This window comes from Scyliorhinus torazame, chromosome 17 (genome assembly GCF_047496885.1).
Source record: "Scyliorhinus torazame isolate Kashiwa2021f chromosome 17, sScyTor2.1, whole genome shotgun sequence".
In the NCBI taxonomy this organism is placed as follows: Eukaryota; Metazoa; Chordata; class Chondrichthyes; order Carcharhiniformes; family Scyliorhinidae; genus Scyliorhinus; species Scyliorhinus torazame.
The window spans coordinates 121,354,293-121,368,398 of record NC_092723.1 but is presented as its reverse complement, the minus strand read 5'-3'; the positions used below and the strand labels follow the sequence as shown (position 1 = coordinate 121,368,398).

The window sequence follows — 14,106 nt, the reverse complement described above, 5'->3', positions numbered from 1 at the left end:
CTCATTTAGATAAGGTCAGTTCAGGTCACTGGAGCTCAGTGCAAATGGAATATGTGCTTCCTGTAAACCAAACATCAGACTGGAGCAGCTTTGTTGAGGAGAAAATAATGATTATATGTCTTAATTTGATAATCTAGTCCATTGTCATATTGTGATAGAACAGTACTGTAGCTGTGTGCCAATTTTATTATATAATCATACAGGATTTGTTTCAACTCAAACCATCTGCCAAATACTAGTGCTGTGAAGCATTTTGCTTCAAAAAATACTAATTATTTAGCAGTTTGAAATACCTCTCTAAATCAGACAGTCAGATTTAGTTTAACAGAAAGATCCATTCTAACATCGCAGTCATATCATTTGTTGAGTGAGTCCCATTTTTGCTGCTTATTTGGACTTTCTAACTGTAGAAGTCAGGCTAGTGATAATGGGTACAATACTGATATGATCGCCCAGTTCAGTTTCAGAGGCGGGTATTCGCTTGCGGCATTCTTTATTGTTAACTTATAGCAATTTGATCATAGTGGACTTGGAATTTGATATAATTACTGCTATAAATTAATTGTGAAACACAAACAGCTACCAACTGTGCTGTTTGTGGCAATAATATGGGAGCTAAACTTGTTGTCACCTTGCAAAATGCTTCAGTACCAAGTATCAGTAACAACAGTGCATCATTTGGCCAGAACCATCAGCCTACAGAAAGATGGTATTGTATAATCCTTAAGTCTTAATACCAGCAAAGTTATAACATCGATACTGATACCAGCAGTATTATAACTAACAGTGATATCCCATTCCAGCATTATTATGGTGCTGATACGGATACCAACACTATTATGGCACTGGCTTCGGTAACTGTGATCACTGGCACAGAGCTGGTGTGTTCCATCAATAGTAACTTTGAGTACTAAATTCTCCCCAAGTATCTCGTGTCTTACCTGAAGTTGCAGATCCCGGCTTCTCATCACTGCCATATTCTTCTCCTCGCTGAGCTGTGCGTACCTCATGGCTAGGTTGTAATTGTCGTCTTTAACTTTCATAAGCTCATCATTATAGTTGTTTCTCTCCTCCTTCATCTTGTTGTAACGTTCCTGGAAGGTGTGCAGTTCTTGATTCACCAGCTTCAGCTGTTTCTTCTCATCCTCGAGCTGTTTCATTTTGACCTGTAGGTCGCAGCGTAGCACCTCCTTTGCCTTTGTCTGCTGCTGCAGTTTTATCACCTCATTCATCAGGAACTGTGTCAGACCCTCATGTCCTTCCTCCACTGCAATACAGAACATGACCATCAATACCAGAGGGCAAGAGTGAGGCAGGGCTGAAGTATTTCATGGCCACATCACATTCTCTTTAAATTTAACAACAACCACTTGGATTTATTTAGCACCTTTAATGCCCAAGGCACTCCAATGGAGAGCTCTCAGACAGAAACTTGACATTGGCCCAGATAGGGAGATATTAGAATGGGTGACCAAATGTTTGGTTAATGTTTTGAGGAGAATCCTGAAGGAGGTGAGGTGTCGAGCTTTGGGGAGGGAATTTGAGAGCCTTGGGCCCAGGCAGTTGAAGGCATGGCAGCCACTGGTGGGGCAATGAAAATCGGGGACAAACTCAGACTAAATCCAAATAAATTGAATTTAAAAATCAGGCGCAGCTCTAACCAATTCAGGAAATAATCCCAAATTACATCCAATATGGCCTGTTTGAACATGTAAAGTGTCAACACCGTGCATTTTGTAGAATGCAGGAAAAGTTATTTCATTTTGCCTCTCCGTATAAAATCTACTTGGGATTTTAAAAGGGATTTTCATCACTGAGACCCCTTTGAATTCAAACATATTAAAGAATGACCACTTATGGCCTCCTACTTCATTTGCTTTCTATTCACTCTGTTTTTCAATATTCTGTTTTAACTATGATGACTGAGGTGGAATTGACTTAGACGAGCTGTGGAGCCTTATCATGAAGAAGTTGGTGTACAAAGTTACTGAGCCTGACAGAACGGTGGAAGGAGTTGGACATTAGAGAACATAATATTAATATTAGTTCAATCACTTATTTGCGTAGCTGAATTCAAATCCTTTTGTCAACCTTCTGTCAGCTTCCAGAATCATAGAATGATACAGCTCAGACGACGACCATTCGGCTGAGCATGTCTGAGTTGGCCTTTTGGTAGAGCTGAGCAATTTATCCCACTCCTCCGCTCTTTCCCCACGGGCCAATGAAAATCGGGGCAAAGGAGAGCTTTTCAGATGTGGTGCAGGCAATTTGGACATTCAAACTAGGTCTAGAACATTTCTTTAATTGCTGAAAGCTGCACCCAATTCTTGATTTCAAATTTAAAATGACACCAGTCCACTCTCTTTCAACATAAATATATAATGAATCAACAGAACCAGATGGAAAGGAGGAGCGTAACAGTTCACCTGTAACATTTAATTTAATAGTTGCCCATAATTGATTGCATATTATTTTAATGATTAGAATTGTTGCATTGTGAGAAATATGAATTGAAAGGTTAAATGAGAGTAGTCATTTTACCTACTATAGTAGAGAATCTGCGCGTGGGTTCCTTCCCCGTGACCAACTTGTACAATTCTGGATAGTAGAACTCAAGGCTTTCCAGGAAAACAACGTACCCTCTCTGTCCCTTTGTTTGGAGGATATCCAGCAGTCGACCTTTGGAAAGAGTGAAGAAAATGAGACCCCGTTTGAACCATTGTCTCTCTCACTCAAAACATACATATCCTTGGGAAGAGGAGCAAAATCTGGAGTCGGGATGTTTCTGCAGGTACATTCTGACATGAGACAGGAGTTATGGAGGGTGGGTTAATCCCCTTTCCCTCGCTGTGGTTGATTGTGTCCTTTATTAACCCAATACCATCAGCAGTGTGTCTCCAACACAGTAACAGACCATAAGCCCAATCGATCTACGTTTGGTGTTTATGCTCGAAATTAGTCTCCTCACACCCATCTTCATCTAATCCTTTTGGCATATCTTTCTATTGCTTTCTCTCGGATGTGTTGATCTAGCTTCAATCCATCTTTGCTACTCATTTCAAGTACTCTGTATGGTAGTGAGTTCCACGAACCACTCTTTGGTTATAGAAGTGGCAAAATAGGCAAACAAACACCAACTAAAGATACTTGTGTATCATCTGCAGTAGTGATAGTTTGTCCTTCCTCCTATGTTTACAGCTGGGATTGAGTGACACTTAGCTTCAATATGAATGGCATTCAATGTGAATGGCATAAGACCATAAAACGTCTGAGCATAGGTAGGCCATTCAGCCCATCGCATCTGCACTGCCATTCAAGGACATCAGGACTGATCCGATAATCCACAATTCCACTTTCCTCTTTATGCCTTGATTCCCTTACTAAATAAAAATCTGTCTATCTCAGCCTTCAACATACTTAACAACCTCTACAGTTCTCCGCGGTAAAGAATTCCCCAGATACACTACTATCCTCAGAGAAGAAATTCCTCCACATCTCTGTCATAATTGGGCAACCCCTGAATCTGAGATTATGCCCTCTGGTCCCTGGACTCTCCCACCAGGGGAAACAACCTCACAGCATTTATCCTGTCAAGTCTCCCGAAGATCCTATATGTCTCAATAATGTCTCCCCTCATTTACCTAAACTCTAATAAGCACAGGCCCCAAATACTTAACCTCCTCATAAGAGCAGATTTCTAGTTGCTGATTCGATGGAAACATAGGGATCAAATCCTCGTAGTTGTTTTGCTAGAAGCGGATTCTTTAATCCAACACACATTTGTAGATCCGCATTTTCTTGCATTTTCATGCCCTTTGTTTTCTCAGAGTTTAGGGCTGTTTCTGAACCCTGCCGTCAGGCTCGAATGGGGGAAACCTGTACTGTGTGAGAAAGTCACTTACAGGTGATTGGATAATTCGTGGCCAGAGGGCCGGCTCACCATCTAATGAAGGATGGTGGGTGGCCTCTCAAAGCTAGAGGGCCAATCGGAGACCTTCCAGCTTGAAAGTCGCAGCAGGATACCACAGGTAAGTGAGCGCGAAAGGCACCCCAAAATGGAGGCAACTTCATCAAATTTAAAATGAAGGCACCTGCAGTCAGTCAACATTCTTGGGGGAAAATTGCTCCAGAGCACATGCTGTGGCCGAGGCTGAAAGCAGGCTTCTTGTTTTACTCAAATCTCAGTTAAATTGAGGCAAGGAAGAAAAACAAAGCTTATAAAACCATTAGTTCTTTCAGACACCTCAATTGAATAGAATGAATATTGACATCACTGTGAGAACCAATGAGTTTGAGTCGTGGGTGGGGTTTTGGACAGGGCTTTAAGCTCGCAGTCTATTTTACAGCAGGTAATGTCAATTTATTCAGTAAAATGAACGCATTGTCTATCTAAACAGGATTTTTATGAACTACAGTGAAGCGAACTCAATACGAAAACTATAGCCGTCAAAAAAGCAAGATTATTTCTCCAGCAAAATGCAGTGAGTGGAGGATAGTTATGTGCATAAAATCAAACCCAGTCACTCACATCAGTGAATGATATTCAGAGGAATTACCCAATCATCTTAATTCTGACTGGGATGTGTTGTGTTGCTGTATACAACCAGTTTTATAAGAACCTTTTCACTTGCTCTTCAGAGGCTGGAATAGATGTACTTTAGTAGGAAACCCTGACCTTGCTTTTCAGTGGATCAAGAGACACAGAGGGATAGAACTAAAGCTCAGCTAAATCAGAATTTCACAGCCATGCAAACCACAGTGGAGGCAGGTGGTCCGGCAAGTCTGCTGAGAACCACAGGTGGAGGGAAGGCATACTATAAACAGCTCTCAGTTTTTTCATGTGTATCCATTTTTTTTTTTTAAAAGTCCAACTTTCTCTTCTCAAGTCGTAGCAAACACACACCCTCGAGTACCTGAGGGTAGATGTGAATTCATGACTTGAGAAGAAAGTACAGAGAGACATACAAGGCAGAAGGGTTCTTCAGAGAGATGCGATAAAATGCTTTGTCAAAAAGATGTGATTAACTGTAATGCAAGGAAGAATGCTTCTTCAGCAGAACCGCTCTGATACAAACTCTAACATGTAGAAGGGCACGAGTAGCAGGTGGAAGGGAACACCACCACCTCCTAGTTACCCTCCAAGTCAAATAGGATCTTGAACTGAAATTATATCATCATTCCTTCAACGACAATGGATCAAGATCCTGGAATTCCCTACCTAACAGCACTGTTGGAGCACCTTCACCACATGGACTGCTTTGGGTCAAGTAGGGGGCTCACCGCCCTTGCTAAGAACAATTAGGGATGGGCAATAAATGCTGGGTTGTATCAGTAAGGCTGTACCGAAGAATGACGAATAGAAAACAAATGGATTTCTTCTTGAAAAATGTTACTGGTTCACTGGTGCCATTTGATATTAAACCGTAGGAATACACTATGCGTAGAAAAGTACAACAGATGTAACACGTTAAAGAAAAAGAATTAAACTTAATTACTTGTTCTGTTAATTTTGGACTGCAGCATGTGTGAAGTGAGCACCTCATCTTCATCCTGTTCATCAATGACTTTGCACTGTCGGAGGTATGGCGTAAGCTTGGCGGGATTGATGTATCTGCTGAGGACGTGCCGGTTACACTCCACGGTCTCCCATACCACATCTTCCTCATCCTTTCCACTGCAGAAATTCTCTGTTTCTGAAACACACGCCTCCATCTCCTGACCTATAAGGAAGAAGAGGCAAGTGAAGCATTTTTAAAACGGTTGAAAATCTGGTACATACACAGGGCATTGATATCGACCCAGTTTAGTTTATCTCTTACACAAGGTCTGGACCATATCTCAACAAAGGAAACTGTCAGTAAAAAAAAAATCAAGTGATCAGGATTCGAGACAGGATTCTCTCAACCATATTTCTTTTGCTGCATTCTCATTTCCAGCCAGATATTATAATGTTTCTTTTTGAAGGAATAAAGTTACATCAATAAAATCCTTACTTTCTGTTTGTTCCACATACCTGCTACGCTGCAAGGATAATCTTTTTTCTAATCATCAGTCCCCAAACAATTTATTCATTTTTTTATTCATTTTAAATCGTTGCCCTTATGATTTGCGTTTATTTTCCCAGCCAAATAGCTTCCATTTATGTAGCTTCAGAACTGCAGATGATTGCAGCACAGAGAGAAGCTATTGTGTCGATGAGTTTTTTCAAAACTGGAGGAATCTAACACTAACGCCACTGCCCTGCTCTCTCTCGAGACCCAAGTGTTTTCCTTGATGCGTGCACCTACTTCCTGTGAAGTATTCCATAACATCTCATCATAAAGACATTTCATCTAACTGCCCATTCTCGCAATAACAACTTTTAACTTGACAACAGCTTGGCTTTTTGAAGACCCAGTTTATGCCCTGAATCTTGTGAAACTCTTTCCATATATCCTAGATGCCAAAGTTCAGGGGTGACGGAGTCATGGGAACATCCAGCACAGAAGAAGGCCTTTCACTGTAATGTCAATGGAATAGTAATTCAGAAGCCCAGGGAAATGCTCTGGGGACATTGGTTCAAATCCCACCATGGCAGCTAGTAGAATATAGATTCAATGAACAATAAAACAAGTCTCCATAATGGTGAGTAGGTAACTATTTTGGAAAGGCACCATGTTCCTTATGAATTCAGAACTGGCAAACTATAGTGATAGTAAAAACCCATCTGGTTCACGGATGTGTCATGAGAATGTCACTTTAAGAAAGGTTTGGCTGCTCAAGTTACTGCAGTGATGTCAGAGTGTGGGTGGAGTTGGGCTGTCTGTCAGCTTTTAGCTTCACTTTGAGGAAGCTTGGGTGTGTCTGTTTTTTGGTTTTGTTTTAGTGTTGGAGCTGCAGCCAGCCAAAGAAGGTGTAATGTTGTTCACTCTGCCATGTAAAGACTATCGCTTGATCATTTGATGAATTCAGAGGGATAACTGTTCTCAGTAGTGAATTTAAACCTGATGTGCTTCTGTTAAAACATTTTTTTAATGTCTTATGGGTGTGAAAAGGAAAGTTTAAGGATTACTTAGTGTTGTTTTCTTTGGGGGTTGTATTTGAATTGATGGTTGCGAAGATGTTCACTGTATGTTTTAAAAAGGTTAACTTGAGTTCATAGAATAAACATTGTTTTGCTTTAAAATATACTTTTCAATCTCTGCTGTACCACACCTGTAGAGTGGGCCGTGTGCTCCCCATGCCACAATCTAGTAAAAGTCGTTTTGATAGGTGGATAAGGGCTTTGAAAATAGACCAAACGTATGAAGCTCTCAGAGAAATTATACTTTTGGAGGAGTTTAAAAATTCAATTCCTGATGTAGTGAGAACTCAGGTGGAAGAGCAGAGGGTTAAAACTGCAAGATTAGCAGCAGAAATGGCAGGTGATTATGAATTTGTTCATAAATCAAAGCTTGGTTTCCGACATCAGTTTCAGCCTGTAAGGGATAGAAACTGGGGACATGAGAAATACTCAAGTGGTAGAGGCAAAGGTGATCTGATGGGAGGTAATAAGGATAGTGTACCTCACATTAAAAAAGAAATCCAGGAGGGTGGAGGAGAAATGAAAAGTTTCAAATGTTTTCACTGTAATAAACTAGGCCATGTAAAGTCACAGTGTTGGTGGTTGAAGAAAAACACTGGGAAGGCTGATATGGTAAAACAGGATAAGACAGTGGGTTTTGTTAAAGTGGTAAAGGAAAGCCCAAGTGAAGCGAAGGAGGTGCAAACGATTGTACAGCCTGATCAAGACGTGATTGATAAGAAGGTGTCAGATGTCTTTAAAGAATTTACTTGTATGGGTAAAGTTTACTCATGTGTATCAGGAGGAGCAGGTAAAGAAGTCACAATTTTAAGAGATACGGGAGCTAGTCAATCTTTATTGGTAAGAGATGAGGAGTTATGTAGTTTGGGAAGAATGTTGCCAGAAAAGGTGGTAATACATGGAATTCAGGGTGAGAAGAGTAGTGTCCCATTATATAAGGTAAGGTGGGAAAGTCCAGTGAAGAGTGGTGAAGTGGGAGCAGGAGTATTAGAGAAAACTACCTTGTCCAGGAATACAGTTTATCTTGTGTAATACAGGATCACAGGTGGGAGTGATGCCTACTGTGGTTGATAAGCCTGTGGAAAATCAGACAACTGTGTTGAAGGACGAATATCCTGGGATTTTTCCGGATTGTGTAGTAACAAGGTCGCAAAGTCACAGGTTAAGACAAGAGGAGAAATCAAAGAGTGAAGATAAAGTTGAAGTTCAATTATCAGAAACGATTTTTGATCAGATGGTTGACAAAGAACAAGAACAGGTGGAGGATGAGGCGGATATTTTTAGTTCAGGAAAATTGGCGGAGTTACAACAGAAAGATGTAGAAATAAAACGGATGCATCAGAAAGCATATACGGAAGAGGAATCTGAGTGTATGCCAGAGTGTTATTACCGTAAAAATGATTTCTTGATGAGATAATGGAGATCTTTACATATGCAGGCGGATGAAAAGTGGGCAGAGATTCATCAAGTAGTATTGCCGGTAGGGTATAGAAAGGAGGTGTTGCGAGTTGCACATGAGGTACCAGTGGGAGGTTATTTGGGAGTAAGGAAAATTCAAGCTAAAATACAAAAACATTTTTATTGGCCTGGACTACATAAAGATGTAGTTGAAGTTTGTCGATCATGTCACACATGTCAAGTGATAGGGAAACTTCAGGCAGTGATAAAACCAGTGCCCTTAATACCCATTCCAGCATTTGAGGAACCTTTTACAGGGGTCGTAATTGATTGCATAGGGCCGCTTCCGAAAACAAAAAGTGGGAATCAATATCTTTTGACGATAATGGATGTGTCTACTAGGTTTCCAGAGGCCATGCCAGTACGTAATATTACAGCTAAAAAGATTGTGGAGGAGTTACTTAAATTCTTTACTAGATATGGACTACCCATAGAAATACAATCGGATCAAGGATCAAATTATACCTCCAGGTTATTCAAAGAAGTTATGGATGGCTTAGGAATAAAACAATTTAAATCAACTGTGTGCCATCCAGAATTGCAGGGAGCATTAGAAAGGTGGCATCAGACATTAAAGACAATGTTGAAGGCTTATTGCCAAGATTATCCAGAGGATTGGGATAAAGGAATTCCATTCGTGCTGTTTGCAATCAGGGATGCATCTAATGAGTCAACCAAATTCAGTCCTTTTGAACTAATTTTTGGTCATGAGGTGAGAGGAGCACTTAAATTGATTCAGGATAAATTGGTGGGTGACAAATCGGAAATTACATTATTGGATTACGTATCAAATTTTAGGGAACGCTTAAATAGAGCAGGTGAATTGGCTAGACAACATTTAAAAGTTGCATAACATGTGATGAAACGGGTAGGGGACAAGAAATCCAAAGTTCATAGTTTTGCCAGTGGAGATAAATTTTTAGTATTGTTACCAGTGGTAGATGAGCCTTTAAAAGCAAGGTTTTGTGAACCTTATCAGATTGAAAGGAAATTAAGGGAGATGAATTATGTGGTAAAAACGCCAGATAGAAGGAAGACTCACCGAGAGTGTCATGTGAATATGCTTAAACGGTACTTTGAAAGGGAAGGAGACAAAAGGAGGAGGCTTTAATGATTCTAACTCAAAGTGACAAACCAAATCCAGGTGACTGTGAATTTGACATAACTCAAATTAAATTGGAAAATGAGAATGTTCTTAAAAATTGGGATAAAGTGTTGAGTTACCTTCCAGAGGAAAAAACAGACTGACCTGAAAGAGTTATTGATATCACAAGAGCATGTTTGGAGAGATAAATTGGTAAGTACTAAAATGGCTATACATGATGCAGATGTGGGAAATACTGTTTCAATTAAACAACATCCATATAGACTTAACCCTTTAAAATCGGCATAGGTTAACAAAGCGATTGAGAGTATGCTTCAAAATGGCATAATTGAAGTAGGTTGCAGCCAATGGAGCTCACCCATAGTGATGGTACCTAAACCAGACGGTACCCAACAGTTGTGTGTGGACTATAGAAAGGATAATGCAGTTACACTAATGGACTCTTATCCTTTCCCACGTTTGGAGGATTGCATTGAGAATGTGGGACAATCAGCTTTTATTTCCAAATTGGATTTATTTAAAGGTTACTGGCACCTTTATCCGAAAGGGCGAAGGAGATTTCACCTTTTGTGACTCCAGATGGTATATACCAATTCAAAGTTATGCCATTTGGCATGAAAGACACCCCAGCCACATTTCAGCGGTTAACTAACAAAGTTGTTTAAGAATTACCCAATTTGTGCGGTATACATCGACGATCTGGTAATTGTTAGCCAGACATGGACAGAACATTTGAAACATCTGATGGAGTTATTCGATCGACTTCAGGAGGCGGGGTTGGTGATAAACCTAGCCAAAACTGAATTTGGAAAAGCCCAAGTCATTTTTCTTGGCCATACAATCGGACAGGGTCGAATGGTACCACGGGATGTGAAACTAAAAGTTAATGAGGAGTTTCCAATACCCTCGACACAAAGGGTAATAATGCGATTTCTTGGCATGATTTGATTTGATCGAACATTTGTGCAAACTTTTTGTAGCGTGATTGCTCCACTGACGGACTTGCAGAAGAAACGTCGAAAATTTCAGTGGACAACAGAGTTTCAACAGGCATTTGACCGCCTGAAAGCTGTGATAACCAATGCTCCTGTGTTGGAGGATTACAAGGGATCCTGTGATCAGACTGAACTAAAGTATCTGACTTTAAAGAGACATGCTGAGGTGTAGAGAAATGGATGGATCGTGTAGAGACCTTCTTGTTCAAAGAGACTGTCAATCGAGAAGGATTCCAGTTGAAGAAAGAACAAATAAATGGACTATCTTATTATAACTGTTTTTGTGTGTTGTTTTTTTTTTTAAACGAAAAAGTATATTTACTGTGTGCATTTCTGAAAGGGTAGTGAAAAGTTGAAAAAGGAAGCCATCTTGAAGTTGATGGTTTATTTTCTTTTGGAGGGGGGGCGGGTGGGGAGGTGTCATGAGAATGTCACTTTAAGAAATGTTTGTCTGCTCAAGTTACTGCAGTGATGTCAGAGTGAGGGTGGAGCTGGGCTGTCTGTCAGCTTTTAGTTTCATTTTGAAGAAAGCATGGGTATGTCTGTTTTTTGGTTTCGTTTTAGTGTTGGAGCTGCAGCCAGCCAAAGAAGGTGTAATGTTCTTATCTCTGCCATATAAAGACGATCTCTTGATCATTTGGTGAGTTCAGAATGATAAGTGTTCTCAGTAGTGAATTTAAACCTGATGTGCTTCTGTTGAAAGAGTTTATTTTATGTCTTATGGATGTTAAAAGGAAAGTTTAAGGATTACTTAGTGTTGTATTCTTTGGGGGTTGTATTTGAATTGATGGTTGCTAAGATATTCACTGTATGTTTTAAAAAGGTTAACTTGAGTTCATAGAATAAACATTGTTTTGCTTTAAAAAATACTTTTCGATCGCTGCTGTACCACACCTGTAGAGTGGGCCGTGTGCTCCCCATGCCACAATCTAGTAAAAGTCGTGGGTCAGGTGAACTCCATGATACACTTTGGGGTTCTCTAAACCCTGGCCCATAACAGATGTCCTTCAGGGAAGGAAATCTGCTGTCCTTACCCGATCTAGATGACATGTGACTCCAGAACCACAGCAATGTGGTTGACTATTAATTGCCCTCTGAAATGGCTAAACAACCTACTCAGTTTAAGGACCGCCTTATTATTGATGCCCTTGGAAGAATAAAGAAAAAGCCTGTGCTGGCCATTTGAGCTTACTTCCACATGCTGGGTTTTTGCCCGTAACACTGTGCGTTGCTCATCCTCAAATACCTGTTTAATTCCTTTCAAATTATTTCCAAAATCAGCTTCCATCACCTTTTCAGGTGGAGCATTTCAGATCCTGACAACCCTTTTGAGCGTTAATTGCTGGTTTGTGGTGCAGAGCAAGGCCGGCAGCGTGGGTCCAATTCCTGTACCGGCTGAGGATATTCACGAAGGCCCTGCCTTCACAACCTTGCCCCGCGCCCGAGGTGTGGTGATCCTCAGGTTAAATCACCACCAGTCAGCTCTCCCCCTCAAAGAGGAAAGCAGCCTATGATCATCTGGGACTATGGTGACTTCACTCTCCCCATCTCTCCTCTAGGCCTTTTGACAATGATACTGAATCTATGACCTCTAGTTATTGACCCACTTGCCAGAGGAAAGTTTTCCACAACCCAATCTGTGAAAACCACTTTGCCTGTTCCTGTTCCCCTGCCACCAACCCCCCCCCCCAACCCGAAATGCACCATGTTCCTTGTGAATTTAGAACTGGCAACGCTGCACACAAGGTTTGAATGACATTCCAAATCTATTGATATACATCCTAATGTTTCAGTTAATTTAATGGATAACATCCTCACATTGATTGAAACAATAATGAATGATTGAATCATTTTCAAATCTGCTGTTGCGAGTTAAGTTTGCCATGGCCTCATCCACAGCATTTTTTCCTTTCCTATTCCAATGTGTCATCTCGGGCTTTAGTTTCAATATGTATCTGCCTAACTGCGTAATAGGCAGAATTCTCATCACTTAACCTTTAATATGGGTTTGTGCCAGTGGAATAATGAATATAAATTAACATTGTTAGTCAATGCAAATCAATCCAATGTTGGAGAGTATATCCACCCACCAGAGTTGGCAGATAGGACTTTGGTTAACTTTGGTTAAACTTCTGACGCAGACTGCAACAGTACAGTATCGCCACAGCATTGCACTGCGGGGTCAGCCTCGTATTCAGGGGAGCAGGGTGTGAAATCATGACCTCCTGACCAGTTGAGCCAAGCCAACAGGGGATGAATGGATCGTTTCATTTGTGGACAGAAAGGTCTTTGGGCCCAATTTACCGGTCTTGTCGCGCCCAATTTGGGACGCGATGAGACCGTTAATTCTCGCGAGAGGTCTTTCGTGAGATTTCCGATGTTCGTAAAGCCTTGCAAGATCTAAAGAGATCTCGCGAGGTGTCGTGATCTGAATCTTGCCCTCAATGGGCGTGACCGAGATTTGCATATTCAAGTGAGTAGTTAGTCTCAATTGAATGTATCTGTACCGGAGCTACCCAAGGCACGGGACCTAATGGTCTCGCCTTGGAGACCCCGAGCAGGCACCATTTAGCACTGGTTTCCACAAACGTGGACCAGGCGTACTGGCACTTGGGGGGGGGGAATCTCCCAGGCTATCGGAGGACCCCCCCGGCTGGTCGGGCTCTGAACAGGGTGGTACCCAGGCATTCCCGACGCCACGCTAGCACCGTGACACTGCCATGCTGGCAGGGGCAGTGGCAGGATGTGCAAATGGAATCTTACCCATGCCGGGGATCGGGCCTGGGAGTGCCCTGCCCTTATGAGGTGGCATGGGGAGGGGGGCTTGAGGACCCCCTAATTGGTAAGTTGGAGTATGGAGGGGTCCAGAGGCCAAGGTCAGGGGTCCAGAGATTGGGGTGCTCTTCCTACAGTGGCGAGCTGAGCTAGTTAGTGCAGAAAATGAATCGAAGTGTGGCCTCAGCAGGACCCAGAAACTAAGCAGAGCCCCGTTTAATAGCGAGGTCATTCTCGGTGCTGGAAAACACCCTGCTAAACGCACCCAAAACAGGATACTGTTTCTTTTCCATTAAATCGTGCCCTTTTTTCCTTCTGTTCAGATCCTTTCCTTTAAGAATTGATGCATCTGAGGGGAGCACATGTCCAAAGCTACTGTCAGGTCTCCACTTATGTAACTGCACACCAGCCACTAATGACTATCTGATTAGGCACATTACAACAGTGACTGCATTAAAAGTACTTAATTGGTTGGAGAGCACCTTGGAATGTCCTGAAGTCGTGAAATGTGCCAGAAAAAATGTATTTTCTTTTTAATTTTTCCTCTAGTTCTCAGAGGGATCAGGGTGTACATGTGCATAAATCATCAAAGGTGGCCAAACAGGTTGAGAGAGCAGTTAATAAAGCATACAATAACCTAGACTTTAATTATAATGGCAGCGAGTACAAGAGCAAGGAGGTTATGTTGAACTTGTATAAGTCAGTAGTTC

General features: G+C 41.4%; 1 protein-coding gene across 3 annotated transcripts in view; it reads right to left on the bottom strand.

The window, feature by feature from the left end:
• Positions 1-14,106, bottom strand: part of card11 (caspase recruitment domain family, member 11) — a 367,235-nt gene that overhangs the window by 189,671 nt on the left and 163,458 nt on the right. For all 3 annotated transcript variants that reach the window (XM_072480962.1, XM_072480964.1, XM_072480963.1), the window contains exons 3-5: positions 5,496-5,720; positions 2,542-2,679; positions 942-1,267 (exon numbers count right to left, since the gene is read on the bottom strand). In XM_072480962.1, the coding sequence (XP_072337063.1) occupies positions 942-1,267; positions 2,542-2,679; positions 5,496-5,712 (681 nt within the window). In that variant the 5' untranslated portion in view covers positions 5,713-5,720. The remainder of the gene's footprint in view (positions 1-941; positions 1,268-2,541; positions 2,680-5,495; positions 5,721-14,106) is intronic.